This window comes from Ambystoma mexicanum, chromosome 4q (genome assembly GCF_040938575.1).
Source record: "Ambystoma mexicanum isolate Mex_15411 chromosome 4q, UKY_AmexF1_1, whole genome shotgun sequence".
NCBI classification, from domain to species: domain Eukaryota; kingdom Metazoa; phylum Chordata; class Amphibia; order Caudata; family Ambystomatidae; genus Ambystoma; species Ambystoma mexicanum.
The window spans coordinates 1045871111-1045886509 of record NC_090928.1 but is presented as its reverse complement, the minus strand read 5'-3'; the positions used below and the strand labels follow the sequence as shown (position 1 = coordinate 1045886509).

General features: G+C 41.9%; 1 protein-coding gene across 4 annotated transcripts in view; it reads right to left on the bottom strand.

The window, feature by feature from the left end:
• Positions 1-15399, bottom strand: part of MARK1 (microtubule affinity regulating kinase 1) — a 947566-nt gene that overhangs the window by 133083 nt on the left and 799084 nt on the right. For all 4 annotated transcript variants that reach the window (XM_069608596.1, XM_069608592.1, XM_069608593.1 and 1 more), the window contains exons 13-14: positions 11029-11222; positions 9753-9853 (exon numbers count right to left, since the gene is read on the bottom strand). In XM_069608596.1, the coding sequence (XP_069464697.1) occupies positions 9753-9853; positions 11029-11222 (295 nt within the window). The remainder of the gene's footprint in view (positions 1-9752; positions 9854-11028; positions 11223-15399) is intronic.

Sequence of the window (15399 nt, the reverse complement as noted above, 5' to 3'; positions counted from 1 at the left end):
ACTACTTACAATGGACGCACATACCATCACACAGAGCTCACAGTACTACTGTTAAAAGATGAATGACAAATAATCATAACATACATTTATATCAAAATGTATTATCCAAAATCATACATACAACCTCTCATTCACAAGCAGCCAATCATACACATTCATATTTTACATAGCACATTATCAATTGGTAAGCAGTATGTTCCAATCTGGTTTTTCTTTGGCATATATAAACCATTTCATTGTAAAACAACAAAACCAAATGTGTCTAGCTAGTTTCAATCTAATGGCTAGCTATTTAGTTAGCCACATTCAGGACCTTCAATCAACGTAATTCCTTCATTGTACATAAACATGTTATACATTACTTTATCAATAATAATTTGTTTTTTTTTTAACTGTTGAATTTAATAAAAAAAAAGAATTCATTTTTTTTACAACATCTTCATTTAAGGTTTCAAGGTGAAATCGTCGCTAAGTATATTGTCTTTAGTATAATCTACTGAAGAGTAGGCAGAGAGTAAAAAGACGAAGAAGAGTCTAAAAGAGTCTAAGAAGTTTCATTGCGTTTAAGTTCCAGTTTTGTTATTAGTTGTTGCAGAATTGAAAGTCGCTAGTTGCCAGGCTGTTCTATCGCCACTAATCAATCTTTGCCACGAAGTCTCTTCATCAGTTATTGTTAAGTGACTAAGTAGGTGTTTTAAATAAGGAAGCCTAATATCCAATGTAGCTTGACAGGAGAGTAATAGATGGCGAATTGACTCTTTCCTTATTACAAAATCTACATATGTCTGTCAACGAAAGACCTCTAATTTGGCGGATTTCGTTGGTGTCAAAAAGGTTCAGTCTAGCTCTCAATATGATGTTTCGTGCGGATCGGCGTGGACATTTTTTAATGTAGTTCTGCAACAAATTCAATTTGTTCCACACCGGAGGCAGATGGAGTGCCAGTTTACAGCTGTTTGCAACAGCTAAAGTGCGGATCCAGTCCAGCTCTTTTGTTTTTTTGGTTACCCTTGTGGGGTTATACTTTAAGTCTTCTTCTGTGCACTCTGTTTTTTAGCAGCGTTAAGTTTTCATCTCTCCATGCTTTAAGCATTTGGCTGTTTGTTGCGCCTAATTCTTTAGAGACCAAGTCATGCAGGAAAGTGCAGTCCGGAATAATACATTTTCTGTATAGCATGAGTGTATTGCACTCTACGGTGCCCTGAAGGGAGAGTAGGCTTAGTTCGCGTCTGATCAGCGAAACTGGGGTTGAGTTCGGTAGCCCAAGAACCTTTTTCCAAAAAAGGGCCCACAGTTTTTGGCCAAATAGTTTTAGGCAGATAGGGTATAGCCTCGGAACCATAGGTCACAGTCGGAATGACGTTTGATTTATAGAAATGTAGGACTGCGATGGTAGAAAAGAGTCCAAATTTCCTATCAATTGCTTTCCCTTGAGTCACCAAATTTCTGATCTTCTGTCTGAGATTTGCTTGCATGGCGAGTTTGTTTTTTGAATTGTCTAGGACCACACCCAGATATGTAAACTTTTTGACTTGGTAAACAGCTGTTTTGTTTAACGACCAGTTAAGTTTTTCCAGTTTCCTCGTCGGGCGTTCAACAACCATTATTTTCGTTTTACCGATGTTTATTTCCAGATTGTTTTCAGAGGTAAAACTCAATAGATTGTCAAGTTGTCGGTGTAAGCCTATAAGCGTCGGAGGATGAGATTGTCCGCATATAATAGTCTGCTGGTATTAACTTGGGCTAGTTTCGGCGGAAAAGATCTGATGGACTCCTCTGTATATTGAAAGTCCCCCATATAGGCAAGGAAAAGAGTAGGAGCCAAGGGGCACCCTTGTTTGACTCCCCTTTTTCGTCTCAATAGGTGCGGCTAGACAGCCATGCTGGTTCAGGCGGACTCTGATGGAAGTATCCGTGTGTAGAGCTTTAATGGGATTGCGGATCTCGCTAGGACATTTCCATGTTTCCAATTTTCCCCAGATCCTGGCTCGATCGACTCTGTCGAATGCCTGGGAGGAGTCTATGAATGCGGTAAACAATCTTGGGCCTCCCTCTATCACTTTACTTTTCAGGATGGACAATAGAAAGATGTTTATCGCAGTTCCCAGGGTTTTCTTGAAGCCTGTTTGAAAATTGTCATTACATGGCGCTTGTGATGCCCATCTTTGATTGAAACGTTTTTAGTAGTAAAGAGCCGTAAACTTTCCCTATCGGGTCCAGTAGAGCAATTGGTGGATAGTTTGTGGGATCTTGATTGTTTCCTTTTTTATATAGCGGGACCACGATTGCGGATGACCATGATGATGGGACAGATTGAGAGTCTGCGCATCTAATGAACACAGATCTTATGAATGCGGACCATTCCTCTGGATAGTTTTTTTAAATCGAAGTTGGAAAGGCCATCAGGGCCTGGTGCACTTGATTTCTTCAGTTTTCTTAGGAGATCACATATCTCCTCTTGGTCATCAAGTTTCGTCCATCCATTAGGCATTTTAGGCTCACTTGGATCATCCTGGATCGAAATAGACAAAGAACTTTCCAGTGGTTTTGATGTAGGAAGTTGAAAAAGCGATCAGAAATGCAGTATCCAGGTGGTTTCGCTGATACTATTTAAGATAGCTGTTCTCTTAGATGTTCTTGTTAGGTTCAACAGTGACCAGAATTCTCTGGAGTTGTTGGAGCAGATTGCTTGGAGTATGGATTCCGCGTCCTGTTGATACAGCTTCCATCTGTGCGATCTCACCCAGGATTTATAGAGTCTGGAAGCCTCTTGGAGAGCTGTTTTTGCCTCCCCAGGAAGAAGTTTTGCTGCCGATCTTCGGCAATATTATTTCCATTACCATCCAACCAATTATTTTGTGGACCATAGCCAGCATCCTTTTTAGTCATTTAGCATCCTTTAGCAAACATTTTCCCATCAAGTGAAACCCTTTTGCCTTCTTTATCAAATTCGCTGCTAAGCAAAACCTGTCTAGTTGTGCACAACATACTCATCCAGTTCTTTTAGGGGTAACAGTCATGTTTCTGTATATTCCAAATTAGTAACCGATCTTATATGGGGATTTGGGAGCTTATTCCTATTTTGCCTCATTGTGTCATTATTTCGTATGACCGTTTAGTGAGGTTGCCCATGGTCTGTCCATATTCTCCGCCATAGTCCGGTCGCTCAATCCCTTCCACTCTTAATTAACAAATCTGCAGATACTACACTGGAAACAGATTAATCGGACAACATGCAGGTCTGTGCAGACAGAAGTTGGTGGTCACCAGATAATCATGCAACAATATTTCGAAGCTGCAAAGGAAGGAATGTTGCTGATTCCTCAAGTAAGCAGAAGGCAGAAACATGGCTCAATCAATAAAATAAGCTCACCAGTAACATTCTATGAGTGAGCTTAGTATCTAATGTAGCTGCATAATACATGTTACAATATTATGGGGAATTGTTTCATGGGTGAATTAAATACTCTTTAATCCACAGACCGTATCAGACGTTAAGAAGTGCAAAGTGAACACACCAAAGAATTCCCAATCCCCTTTCCTGGGCTAAATAAGATTCGAATTTCATATATGCGATCTTGCAGCAGAGGGTTGGTTTGGGGGTGGGTGGGACCGTGGGCCCTATGTAAGCACAATCTGATACAACTGAAGACATTAAAGTATCAGTAATACCCCTACCATGTGCTTCCATGAAGGGTGTTTGTGCTCTGAGCCACGTCTCCCCCATTTACAGGTGGCCATACAAGGCTGACATGTTCCTCACAATTGCTATCTAGCCAGCTTCAGAATTAGCTTACCATTATCCACAGTTAAAATAAAGTAAAAAGGTTCCAGATAAACATACTCCTTCTGAGGTCGAGAAAATGTTGCACCCAAGGAAGATTTAGCCCTCCCTGAGTAGACGTTGGGCCCAGGTGTACTGATTTCTAAATCAGGGATCAACGACATGATGTTCTGCAAAGATTAGAGCTGTTGGAGGGCAGTTCTGTCACAAAGACCGATGCAGTTGGTGGATAACATAGGAGTGCATTTGACTTGACAACTTTGGGGCACTAGCACATTGATTTGAGCCTCTAGCAAAGGAGAAAACGACATTCTCTACTCCTAAACCACAAGCTAACTGTCCCCTAACACAACTTCATCACTCTCAACATGCATAGAAATAGAAAGATTATGGTCCAAGAGAACTATGATTATCTGAGCACACTTAATCTGGGATTAAGCAAGCTGAAAAGAAACCACTGAAGAAGTGTGAAAGAAATAACTCTCTCAGCGCCCAGTCTTTCAACTTACAAAGAAAGAACTTGATAACCACCCCTAGACTTTCTCTTCCCCCGTCCAAAAAGTAGGTGTACATTTAATGACCACAAGCAGGATGTGGTGTATGTGGTTTATGCTGAGAGAAGTCTCCAGGGTCCAGCCAGGAACCAAGTATGTGACCCTCCCATGGTGCCCCTTATATCTCCCTTGCTGCCGTTCGGCCATTGCAATGGTCAGAATCATACCTGGCAACAAAGGTACCAGAAAAAATATCCCAGTGATATCTCATCAGAACCACGGAAATAACCTGACCACCAAGAAGACACCACATCTCCTGGCCATCACTGAACCAGACTTCAATGACATTTTAGTACCTGGCATTGCAGACCTACATCCAAACTATAATATACTGACCAGGAACAGGGCTATAAGCAGAGAAAGTGACATAGCACTCATGTTCTGCTACTTAATATTGTGCATGGAAATGCAAATCCTGTCTTATACATCTTTTGAATACTTTCTTCCATGGACCCCATCAACTACATTTGCTGCTCCCTCCTAGGTACACCTTCCCGAATTTGCACACATCTTTTCCTTTTAACATCCTGCACAATTCATGCATGCAATCACTATTGTTGTCTCGTCCATGGCGGTCTGGGCCGAGCACCACACAAATGGGATAATTAAGGAAATGGCAAACCGTGGTGCACCTAGCATGCCAAGCAACCAATTTGACTGAGGGTGGGGGGCAGTCTCTATCTTCTGTGGTTTCTGATCACGGAAATTGAGTTTCCACATCAGCCTTGTTATTTTAGTTGAATATAGACCAACCTGTAAGCTGTCTTTTGACTGGGGCCTAGAGGCCTAGCACGGTAGCAACTAGTGAGTAAAACTCAGCTTACCACCGACCAAATAGTGTGCTGTATTCAATTTGTTGTATATACGTTAGCTGGCACCAAGAGACTAAAAAGTCAATTTCCGGAGCTGCATGATTGATACATTGAACCCCACCCACAAACATTACTGAAATTAAAAGTAACTGGTGTTCCCTGGGTCTGCTTAGGCCCGGCCCTTTGGCAAAGAACACAGGCAGTCTCCTGGAATGAATGTGTCATATGCCATTATCAGAAAGACCTTGGCTTTCCTTTTAAAAAAAAAAGTATCACCCAAAATGACTGCCCAGAGGAATGCAAAGGACATCAATTCAGGGCTTCCCAACCTCGTCCCATGCACCCACAAACAAGCTCCATGAATGGGAAGTATGTGATTCCTTCAAAAATATTTTACCTAATGGAGATTTCACCGAATCCATTTCACCAAAAACCGAAATTAACTTTTCACTTGTTCTACTTTTTTTTTTAAATAATGCTGGGGAGACCCCCGCAGACCTCTCTCACCTCGCCCCATCCTACCTTCTACCCTTACCCCACACCACACCTATTATGCATTACACATACCACTTTACCTACCATTTTCGGTGAAATAAATTCAGTGAAATCTGATTCGGTGAGATGGTATTCAGTGAAATCTACAGTAACAGTATAAATGCATTGTTCTCTTCTTAGCATGGTCCTGCAAACTCTGAATACACCATTACTGCTCTACTAAAAAAATCTAACCTTGGGCACATTAGGAAATTACCAACTTCACTTGGGCTTGAAAGAGAAAGAGTGGTACCACTCAACACTCCTCCCACCAGAGTCCAACAAGCAACCAAATTATTTCCTGTCAGGAAGTTTCCGGTCAGGATTCAGTCCATGAAGATGGCTTGCAACTCACATTCAGTATAGGAGAAGGGCTGTTTTACACCTCTGAAGAAATTAAATAGATGTGCTAATAAAGGGAATGCAGCTTGACTGCCTGGCGACCTCAGCAGGTTTTGGAAGAACTACCTCACATCTTTTCCCAAAAGTGCACATGTCAACCAAAATCCTTGCACTGTGCCTGCCACTAAAAAAAAGTTTCCTGTCCCCGACTGCTAGTCTGATTTGGTTCTAGATTATATAGGTGATGCAAATGTCCAGATTACGGCTTTACGCAGGGTTCTAAACACCTTTTCTCCCCTTAACCGCACAAGACTTAGATGGGTCCAGATTAGTGCTTCTTCCGAAAGAGAGTATATACCATAGTCCCTGCATTCTTCATAAGAAGGTGTTAGTTTCAGTGTTCAGGCTTTCATGGGTCCACTCATGTGAACTAATTGTGTAACTCTTTGTCCTTCCTTGATTACCAACTTTTCAAGACAGAGAAAGGCTTTGAACAAACAATTTAGCAATGCATTCTTTTCAATAGCTTAGAAAGAACCTGTATTGTAACTGCCTGGAAGGTAAATGATTAGCGTTTGATACAACTACATATCTGCCATTAATCAAACTAAAAATTTAGTGGGTTCCTGGGAAAACAAAATACTTAATTCGCTTAGTTAACTTAGCACTGCTAAAATAATTTTGCAAGGCCTTGTAGTCCTGTGGTCTTAAGAACGGTGAATTAGGACTACCTGTTCAATGTATGCATTAATAAACATGTGGATAAACTACTGTGAAAAAAGAGCAAGAACTACTTCTAATTAACATATTCAAGGAGTCATGTTTCCCCTTAAAAAACGACCACTGATCTTTGCATAGGTTTTCAAATTTTTCATATCAGGGGGGAACAATTCTTAATGCTATTTTAGTGATGGGTAACTCTGCCTTAAAGAAGGATTCTTGCAGAACAGAAACATAGCTAAGAGAATGTGTTTGTTGACCTTCAAAAGGGTAATTGAATAGGCAGCCATATACAAATTGGATCAACTGTAAAAGAGTCTGCTCTGCCCTATGTAGGATGGAGGCTGTAAGTTTGAATTCATTCTGAATCACACAACTAGCCTGCTCATGGGCCTTAAATGAACCGAAAAAGCAAGGTTAGTTCTGAAATAGCAACATTGACAGCAGTAGCGTGGAAGCAAAGATGGATAGATATTGGTTGTTGAGTTGCAAAGCATTTTTAAAATATTTATTTATTTTGTTTATTGCATTTCATTACACGCCCAAACCCTTGGGTTTCACGGCATACATACTTCTTGGTAAGCATATTGTGTTACATTCATCTTAGTCATATTCTTGAAGCATCTTGTGTTACGTTCATCTTAGTCATACATCTTGGACAAAACCTATTTAGTTGCAGTCACAAACAGGGAGCCATTACAAACAGGGTGGTTACATGCTATTGCAGTCTTGAGCGGCATATTGAGATGGTATAACAATATGGCATTCTATGTTGCGCTTGCATCGCTAGTATTTGTTGAACAGCCAGGTTTTGAGTTGTTTTTTAAACTTTGGGAAGGAAGTTTCATTGCTGAAGTGGATGGGGAGCGAATTCCAGATGCGCAGGGCTGCTATGGGGAAGCTAGTGTTGCCTGCTCTGGCGGTGGTGAAGTGTGGAATGTGGACGAGTGTTTGGTGCTGGATCTGAGAGTTCTGGGTGAGGATTTACGGGAGATACAACGGTTGAGGTAGGTTGGGGCTGAGTCGGAGATACATTTATGGGTGTTGGTGAGCGTTTTGTGGAGGATTCTCGCTTGTACTGGAAGCCAGTGGGCGTTCCGTCTGTGTTGGGAGATGTGTCTATTCTGTTAATCCCCAGGGCTGCCCGAGTGCTTTTTTTTGGAGGAGGTGAAGTTTGGATAGGTTTTTATTTTTTTAAGTGCCTATTAGGAGGACGGTACAGTAATCTAGTTTGGTTAGGATGAGGGCCCTGCAAGGGTTAGGCAGTTATCAGTGGAGAGAAGGGGTCTACTTAAGGTGATGAGCTTGACTGTGTATGCAGTAGAGGATGCTAGTGCGCTAACATGGTTACTCATGGTGAGACTGGAGTCGAGATTTACTCCTAAGGTTTTGACTTTGTGGGAGATGTTGATGGGGGTACCATCTATAACTATGGCGGTGTAGTCGGGATGGAGTTTGCTGAGTCTGGTTGGGGTACCAATGATGAGAATCTCAGTTTTTTCTCCATTGAGACAAAGGCTATTGTTGGCCATCCAGTTTTGGATGAGAGAGTATATTTTCTTGATGTGTTCTGTGTCTTGTTCGAAGTTACCTGTGATGGGAATAAGTATTTGCTGGTCGTCGGAAAAGTTTGTATAGATTACTCACATAGCATCTAGTGCTGCGAAGAGTCGTTTTTTATATGCATTGTATAGTGTTGGGGAGAGGCAGGATCCTTGTGGTATTCCCAGCGGGACAGGGATAGGATCGGCTGCTTCTTCTCCTAGGGTGACTCTTGAAGTACGGTCCGACAGGAAGGATTTTATCCAGAAGGTGGCTTTCTTGGAGAAATGTTAGTTGGTTGACAGGGTGTGGCATAATTTCTCGTGGTCGACTAAGGCGAACGCTGCAGAGATGTCTAGAAGAAGTAGAATACGCAGTTTACCAGAGTCCCTAATAGAGTCCATTTGTTTTTTTAGGTCTAATAAGGCGGTTTCTGTACTGTGGCTATGACGGAAGCCTGATTGTCTGTCCCCTAACAGGTCGTTCTGTTCTAGATGGGTTTGAACTTGGGTGTATGCCCTTTTGTCTATGTTTTTGAGAAGAAATGGCACTTTTATGGGCCTGTAGTTCGTGGGGATTGCTGGGTCTAGAGCTGTTTTTTTTTTTAGTAGGGGAGTGACCCATGCTACTTTAATAGATGCTGGAATTTCGTTTGAGCTGAACGATTCATTAACAGATTTGGCAATAATCGGTGATAAAGTAATGGTGCAGTCTTTGACTACTTTAGCGGGGAAAATTTCGCCTTTGCAGTTTGATGGTTTCAGGGATGCTATGGTTTTAAGGACATAGTCGTTGTTGACTTGAGTGAAGTGGAATTCAGGTACGTCGGCCTAGTGCTTGTGGCAGATGGATGGGAGGGGGTGGTGTTAAGCTCTAGGAGTTTTTTTGTGAAACTATTTTGCTTTGGAGGGTGTTCCCTTTGGCAGATAGGGTATCCTGCATGGTGTTACACCATGCTTTGCTGATAGTAGTGGGGCTAATGGGTTGGATAGGGGACTCTAATTCCCTGAGGATGGGGAATAATTATTTGGTATTGCAGTATGCGCTGGAGATGCGGCTATTTAGTGATTCAGCTTTGTGGGAGAGTACGCTTATAATATCGCACCCCCGTATCCTTCAAGTGCACAACATGAAAACCGGAATCCGCTCTTAGTCAAAACAAAATAGGGACTTCACTTGTGGAGGCTAGTGTTCGTCCTTCTCAAACACCCTTTAGATGGATTAGGAATGGACCCATTTTTCAGTAAGTCTGCAAAATGAATAACACATGATCTTTTACCGTCAGGTTGCCACCGCTGCAATTCTTTCTACTGGTGGAATTTTTTGTGTGCTCTCATTCTCATCAGTCAGTTTCCTTATGCCTTCCACAGAGAGCAAGTCACATTTACCAAATACCTCACATATCAAAACATTTCAAATAAAGCATACAGATTTTTATGAATGTAAATGCATTGCATGCAGTACCTGCTGTCTTTTCCATTTTGTATTGCAGTGGTTCGATCAGTAGTGCGATCACAAACATAGGTGTTCCTTCGAGTCATTCCGCCACCAGGAAAAACATTGTTCTGGAGGGGGGAAAATATTAATTTAGAAATATTTGCAAAACATGTTACTTAATTACTTCTTTTTTGGTAGGAATGTAACTTGTCTCTGAGTCGTTGTGCATTTAATACTCAGAGGTCGTCATTGTTAGAGAGTTTGGGTAGGCATTCTAGGAAAAACCTACGAGATACACAAAGGTAATCAATTTCAGAGTGAAATACACATGTCCATGCTGACCAATGGTCTTCACTGCTTCCACTGCTCTTGCATCCTTGCTAGGTGTGAAGATTACATTTAGGGCATCAACCTTTGAATTTACCATTTTTTTACATTTTCCTACTTTTCCAAATGAGAAATGTATCATTATCAAGAGCAAGGCATTCCTAACTTACATAATGAAAACATTCCTACTTGAAACTTGAGGAAGCAAAATGCCTATCCAAACATAGTCAAAATATATTAATTGCCTACTATAGTATCAAGTGTTGGATAGTAGTTCATGAGCAATTACTTCTGCACATTGCAAAAAAGCGTTATTATTTTACCCAAGTGATCGATGTCAGAAAGGTGGAAGAGCTGATCGGTGCTGCTGGGATTGGAACCGGTACCCTGCAGGCCACACATAGTTGTCTTGACGAACCCTTAGTGCTACGATCTATATCATCACCACATTAACTTCCTGTTTTCATGAAAGACAGTTCTATATGTTTTTGATGCACTGTCATTTTCATCTTCCCTCATACGGTCTATCCTAAACCCCAATATTAAGATTTCACACGTTTGTAATGTAGAGCTAACTAAATGTCACCATCTCCAATGCATCACCTATCAAGTTCACACAAAAAGGATTCAGTACCAAATTAAGTAGAACTGACAAATCTCCTTTTTATCCAGCAGAAAAAGACCATTAGGTGTGTACTTTAATTTTCCTTTATTTTTTTACTAAATAAACCAAGCATTTAGCTTATTGACCCAACATCACCTTACTTGTTAGGAGCATGAACAATGTAATATATCATTGCACCATTAATTAGTAAGAGTCTCGTAGGCTGTGGCAAAATGCCCCCTTTCCGCCCTGTACATTGTCTCACATACAACAGAGTAGATGTTTGGTTATTAGACCAAAGGAAACATTCACATGACAGAAGAATAATATCTTTAAATCTCTGAGGTGGGAGTGGCTTTTAATAACACTTACGCTTGGAACAGTGGTAGACTTCTTTCTTTCTGATCCCACCAGTGGGCTTGCTGTAACCTCACCCTTAGAGCTCACTGTGGTACTGCTGAGTTTACGAGACACGTCTTTATCCCAGTCCTCCTTCTGTTCACTTTCAACGCTGTTTGCCTGCCCCCGTTTAGTGTACGACACTGCAGGAGGAATTGATGGCCCAGCTGTCAACAGAAAAAGGCATAGTATGTCTAAATTCACCAAATGCAAATGCATTTTAAACCACTTTAAAAGGTTCTCAAGTTAACAGATTTCTAAAACCAGGCTTAACAATGGTCCATGTGATGCTGCCATTTTATATAACATACATTTAATAGACAAAAAATAAAATATCAAGTGAAAAGCATGCCTTGATTCAAAGGAACGGTCCATTAACAGATAACTGTTGAGATCAAGCAAGAAGAAAGAAATGGGAGCGTGTAACTGGCTGCCATGGTCTTTAAGTGACAGCTAGGCCACCATCAACTATCAACCAGAACTAAATGTAAGAGCAGGTACTAACTTCATGGAGTTAGACAAAGGAGTTCAACCATTAGATGTAAAGCATGGCAGTCTATGCTTTTGTAACCTTGCAGATAAATCTAGAAAATGGTAGTGCAGATGACCACATGGTTTAGACAGAAATCCTTGGATAGGGTGCTCATTTTAAGAGACCATTCTTCATAGAAGCTAGGATGACATAACGATCGCCCTTTGAAGACTCTTTTTTTACTCAATTACTTTAGTGTAGTAAAGTCTATGCAGCCTAGATATGTCCGTTTTTTTCTCCTAGAATGCCCTCAATATATTACAGTGTATTGAAGCCCTTAAGAAAACAGAAAAGTTGTTGTTTTTATACAGAATACGCACCCTAACACCAAATCTTACTTCATGAATGCCTATATAAGAGGTGTGATGAATCAATCCCAATCACTTAACTAAGACCAAGATAGTACTAAAAAAAACGAATCATGCGGCTAAAAATGGAAGGAGGCCAGAGAAGGCACATCATGCAAGGAGAAAGTTTTTAGTACATGACCAAGCAAGCGTAGCTGAAACAGAGAAAGCAACATGCAGCACAGACGCAGATGAAAACCACACATTGCTAAACTCGCAATCTGTCACCCTTGCCCATAAATCTGCAGTGACTATCTGAAGAACATGATACAGACGAGGGAGTGAGGGCTTGCAAATCAAGCTACAGTTGGCCACTGGGAATAACAGTTACTCACTGTATTGACTACCTTACTCCTAAGTCCATAGTCCCCTTTCCTCCATACTTTTGGGACATTCTGTCCATCGGGGCGGGACCGCAGCACTTTGAAGCATCAAAAATACTTTTTTGTCCTTTTATTTTTAAGCAATGCCACTGCACGTGATTGTAGCCCCGCCTTTCTGAGCCCCCCCCCGCACATCGCCGTTCAGTCCTTTCCTATCGCCAAAGTCCATTAGCAAAAGAGGATACTTTTAGAGGGGACGAAGGCAGGCGGGCATATGGAGGAACGGGGACTATGGACTAGGAGGAGGTAGTGACTACGGTGAGAAACTTTGTTATACTCCTACGTCCCGTCGCCTCCATACTTTTGGGAGATTCCCAAGCACTGACCAAAGAAACAGGAGGATGGAAATGTCCCTTACTGAAACAGGTTCTTAAGAACTGGCTGGCCGAACTGGGCTTCAGCCCGGGAGCTCAGGTCAAGACAATGTCTGCAAAAAGCCAGGGGGGAAGCCCATGTAGCAGCCTTGGCTATGGACTCCCAAGGGATATATTTCTGGAAGGCAACAGCAGCCGCTTTACCACGGCCCAAATGTGCATGAACGCCCTTTGGGTGCTGACGGCCTTGAATAGGATAAGCCTCAGATGTATGAAGCGATCCAGCGGGAGATGGATGCTTTTGAAGCCGCTTTCCCTTTTGAGTTGCGGAGAACTTCTAAATTCACTTGTTCTGTCGAGATAAAACTTCAGAGCTGGTCTGAAATCTAGGTTATGTAGAACCCTCTCTGAATCCGAGACCGGTTTCGGAAAGAAAACCGGCAAGGATATGGATTAATTTATGTGGAACTCAAAGACAATGTTTGGAAGGAAAGAAGGATGAGTGCGAAGCACAATCTTATCCTTGTGGAAACTTAGGAACGGGTGTTCCACATAGAGAGCTTGAAGCTCATTTATTCTTCTCGCAGACATTACTGCAATCAAGAAGGCCACTTTCCAAGAAAGGAACCCAAGCTTGGTAGAGGCCATTGGTTCAAAAGGCTTATGACACAAAGCGGCAAGGACCATGTTCAGAACCCATTTCGGGTGAGGAGACCCGATCATCGGAAAGAGGTGAAGAGAGGTGAAGAAGACCTGCAAAATGCCTCTTGATTACTGGGTTTGCCAGTGAAAAAGACCAACTGTCTGTAGACAGATAAGCTGCAATGGTTGATAGATATGTTCTGCACGATAAGACGTGGATGCCAGAGGCTGCAAGGTCTGATATAAAAGACAAGACAGTCAACAGAAGCTGTTTAGCTAGACACCAACGACAAAAACAAAGCCATTTGCTTTTGTACTGAGCCCTAGTAGAAGGCTTACGTGTCGCCTGAATTATGCCCATATTATCCTCTGAAAGGTTAAACTGTGCTAAGGACCTGAACTCAGGTACCGGACCGCCAAGAAGAATGATTGTGGAGACGGGTGCCACACCTGGCGATTGCTCTGGTGAAGGAGGTCGGTAATCTGTGGCAGACTAGATTACCCATAACCACCAAGTACATATTGAAAGTCCAGGTGCTTCAGCGCCGACACTTCTGTGACGTGCCAGTCTTCGCCGTTCATCGCTGCAGCTTGCCGCCTTGACACAGAGTTCTACTTTGGTTGCTACCTGCACACCCTGATCCACAACCCTGTTAGGTTACCCCCCCCTAGGTCCTCACTATTCTCGATTGTACGCATTCTTTTATCACCATGTGCTTCAAGAAAACATCACACACTCACGGTGATACAACGCCAAGTATAGCACCTTTGCTAGTTTTGTCTTTGTCACTACTAAACACACGTTCTCTCTTCAAACAAGGCGTAGAAATCGCAGACCATGTTGCTCAACATAACCCAGACATCTTTGGAATAACTGAAACCTGGCTTAACACAAACTTATCTACTCAATCCACGCTGTCTACCCCTGATGATTACACCCTTTATAGAGTAGATCGTACACATGGCAAGGGAGGAGACGTTGCACATGTGTAAATCAAGCCTCAGCTGCCATGTTTTGCCTCATACTTCACCTGATGGATGCATTAAAACCACCCCGCAGACATCTTTAAACGTGCTAACTATTTATCGGCCACCCAAGGACATGCCCCTATTCGAGGAACAACTACTCAACTTAATAGCACACATTTCTAAATCAAGAAGTCCTCTCATCATAATGGGTGATTTCAATCTCCGGGCAGACAATCAGTTTGACAAAGTTGGCACCATGCTACTAGACTCCATCTGCTCCATAGGCCTAAAACAATGGGTCAACACACCTACACAGAAAAGTGGTCATATACTTGACTGGCTTATCTCACAAAAGGCAGATATCTCCCAACTGCCAGTGGTCCCATGTATTTGGTCTGACCATTCCTTAATCCAGGCAAAAGTCACCCTGCCCAATCCCACTCTTAAACTCAATTACTGCCCATGTATTGGTCAATTGACTAGGAATCTAAAAAATGTTAGTGCCGCTAAGTTTTCCAGTATGCCATCATCCAACCTGCAGCCTATAACTAATTTTACCGATTCCTCTGCATTAATTGACCATCTCACTCGAGCCATCAAGCAAATAATAAATGAACTAGCTCCACTGAGAATGAATGAAACCAAACCTGAAGCCATTAAAAACACATGGTTTTCAGAAGAAATTATTTTGGCTAGACAATCCAAAAGGGCCTTGGAAATGTCCTGGCGGAAAAACCCCAATTCAGATACTCTTGCTGCTTACAAAAAATCTATATAAGAGTTTAAAGCACTCATCTCCGCCAAAGCGACTCATAACAAAAGAATCATAAATGCCCAGTCCAATGTAGGTGAACTTTTTAAAATTTTTGCAGAGTTCCAAGATAGACCTACATCCTCAAACAATCTTATTAAGGACTCAGCATGGTGCCAAGATATCCATAATGGGTTTCTATCAAAAATCTCAGTTCACAAGGAAAACATTAATAACTACCTTAAAAACCTGGACCCTTTGCTCTTGCCCCACACAGCAAAGTCACCCACCAACCATCTAGAAAAAATCCCGCAATTTTCATTCTCCCACTACTCTGAGAAACAGGTGCTCAAAGTGATTCAGGATCTTAAAGCTAGATCTTGTCCTGGGAACGATTGTCCCACCA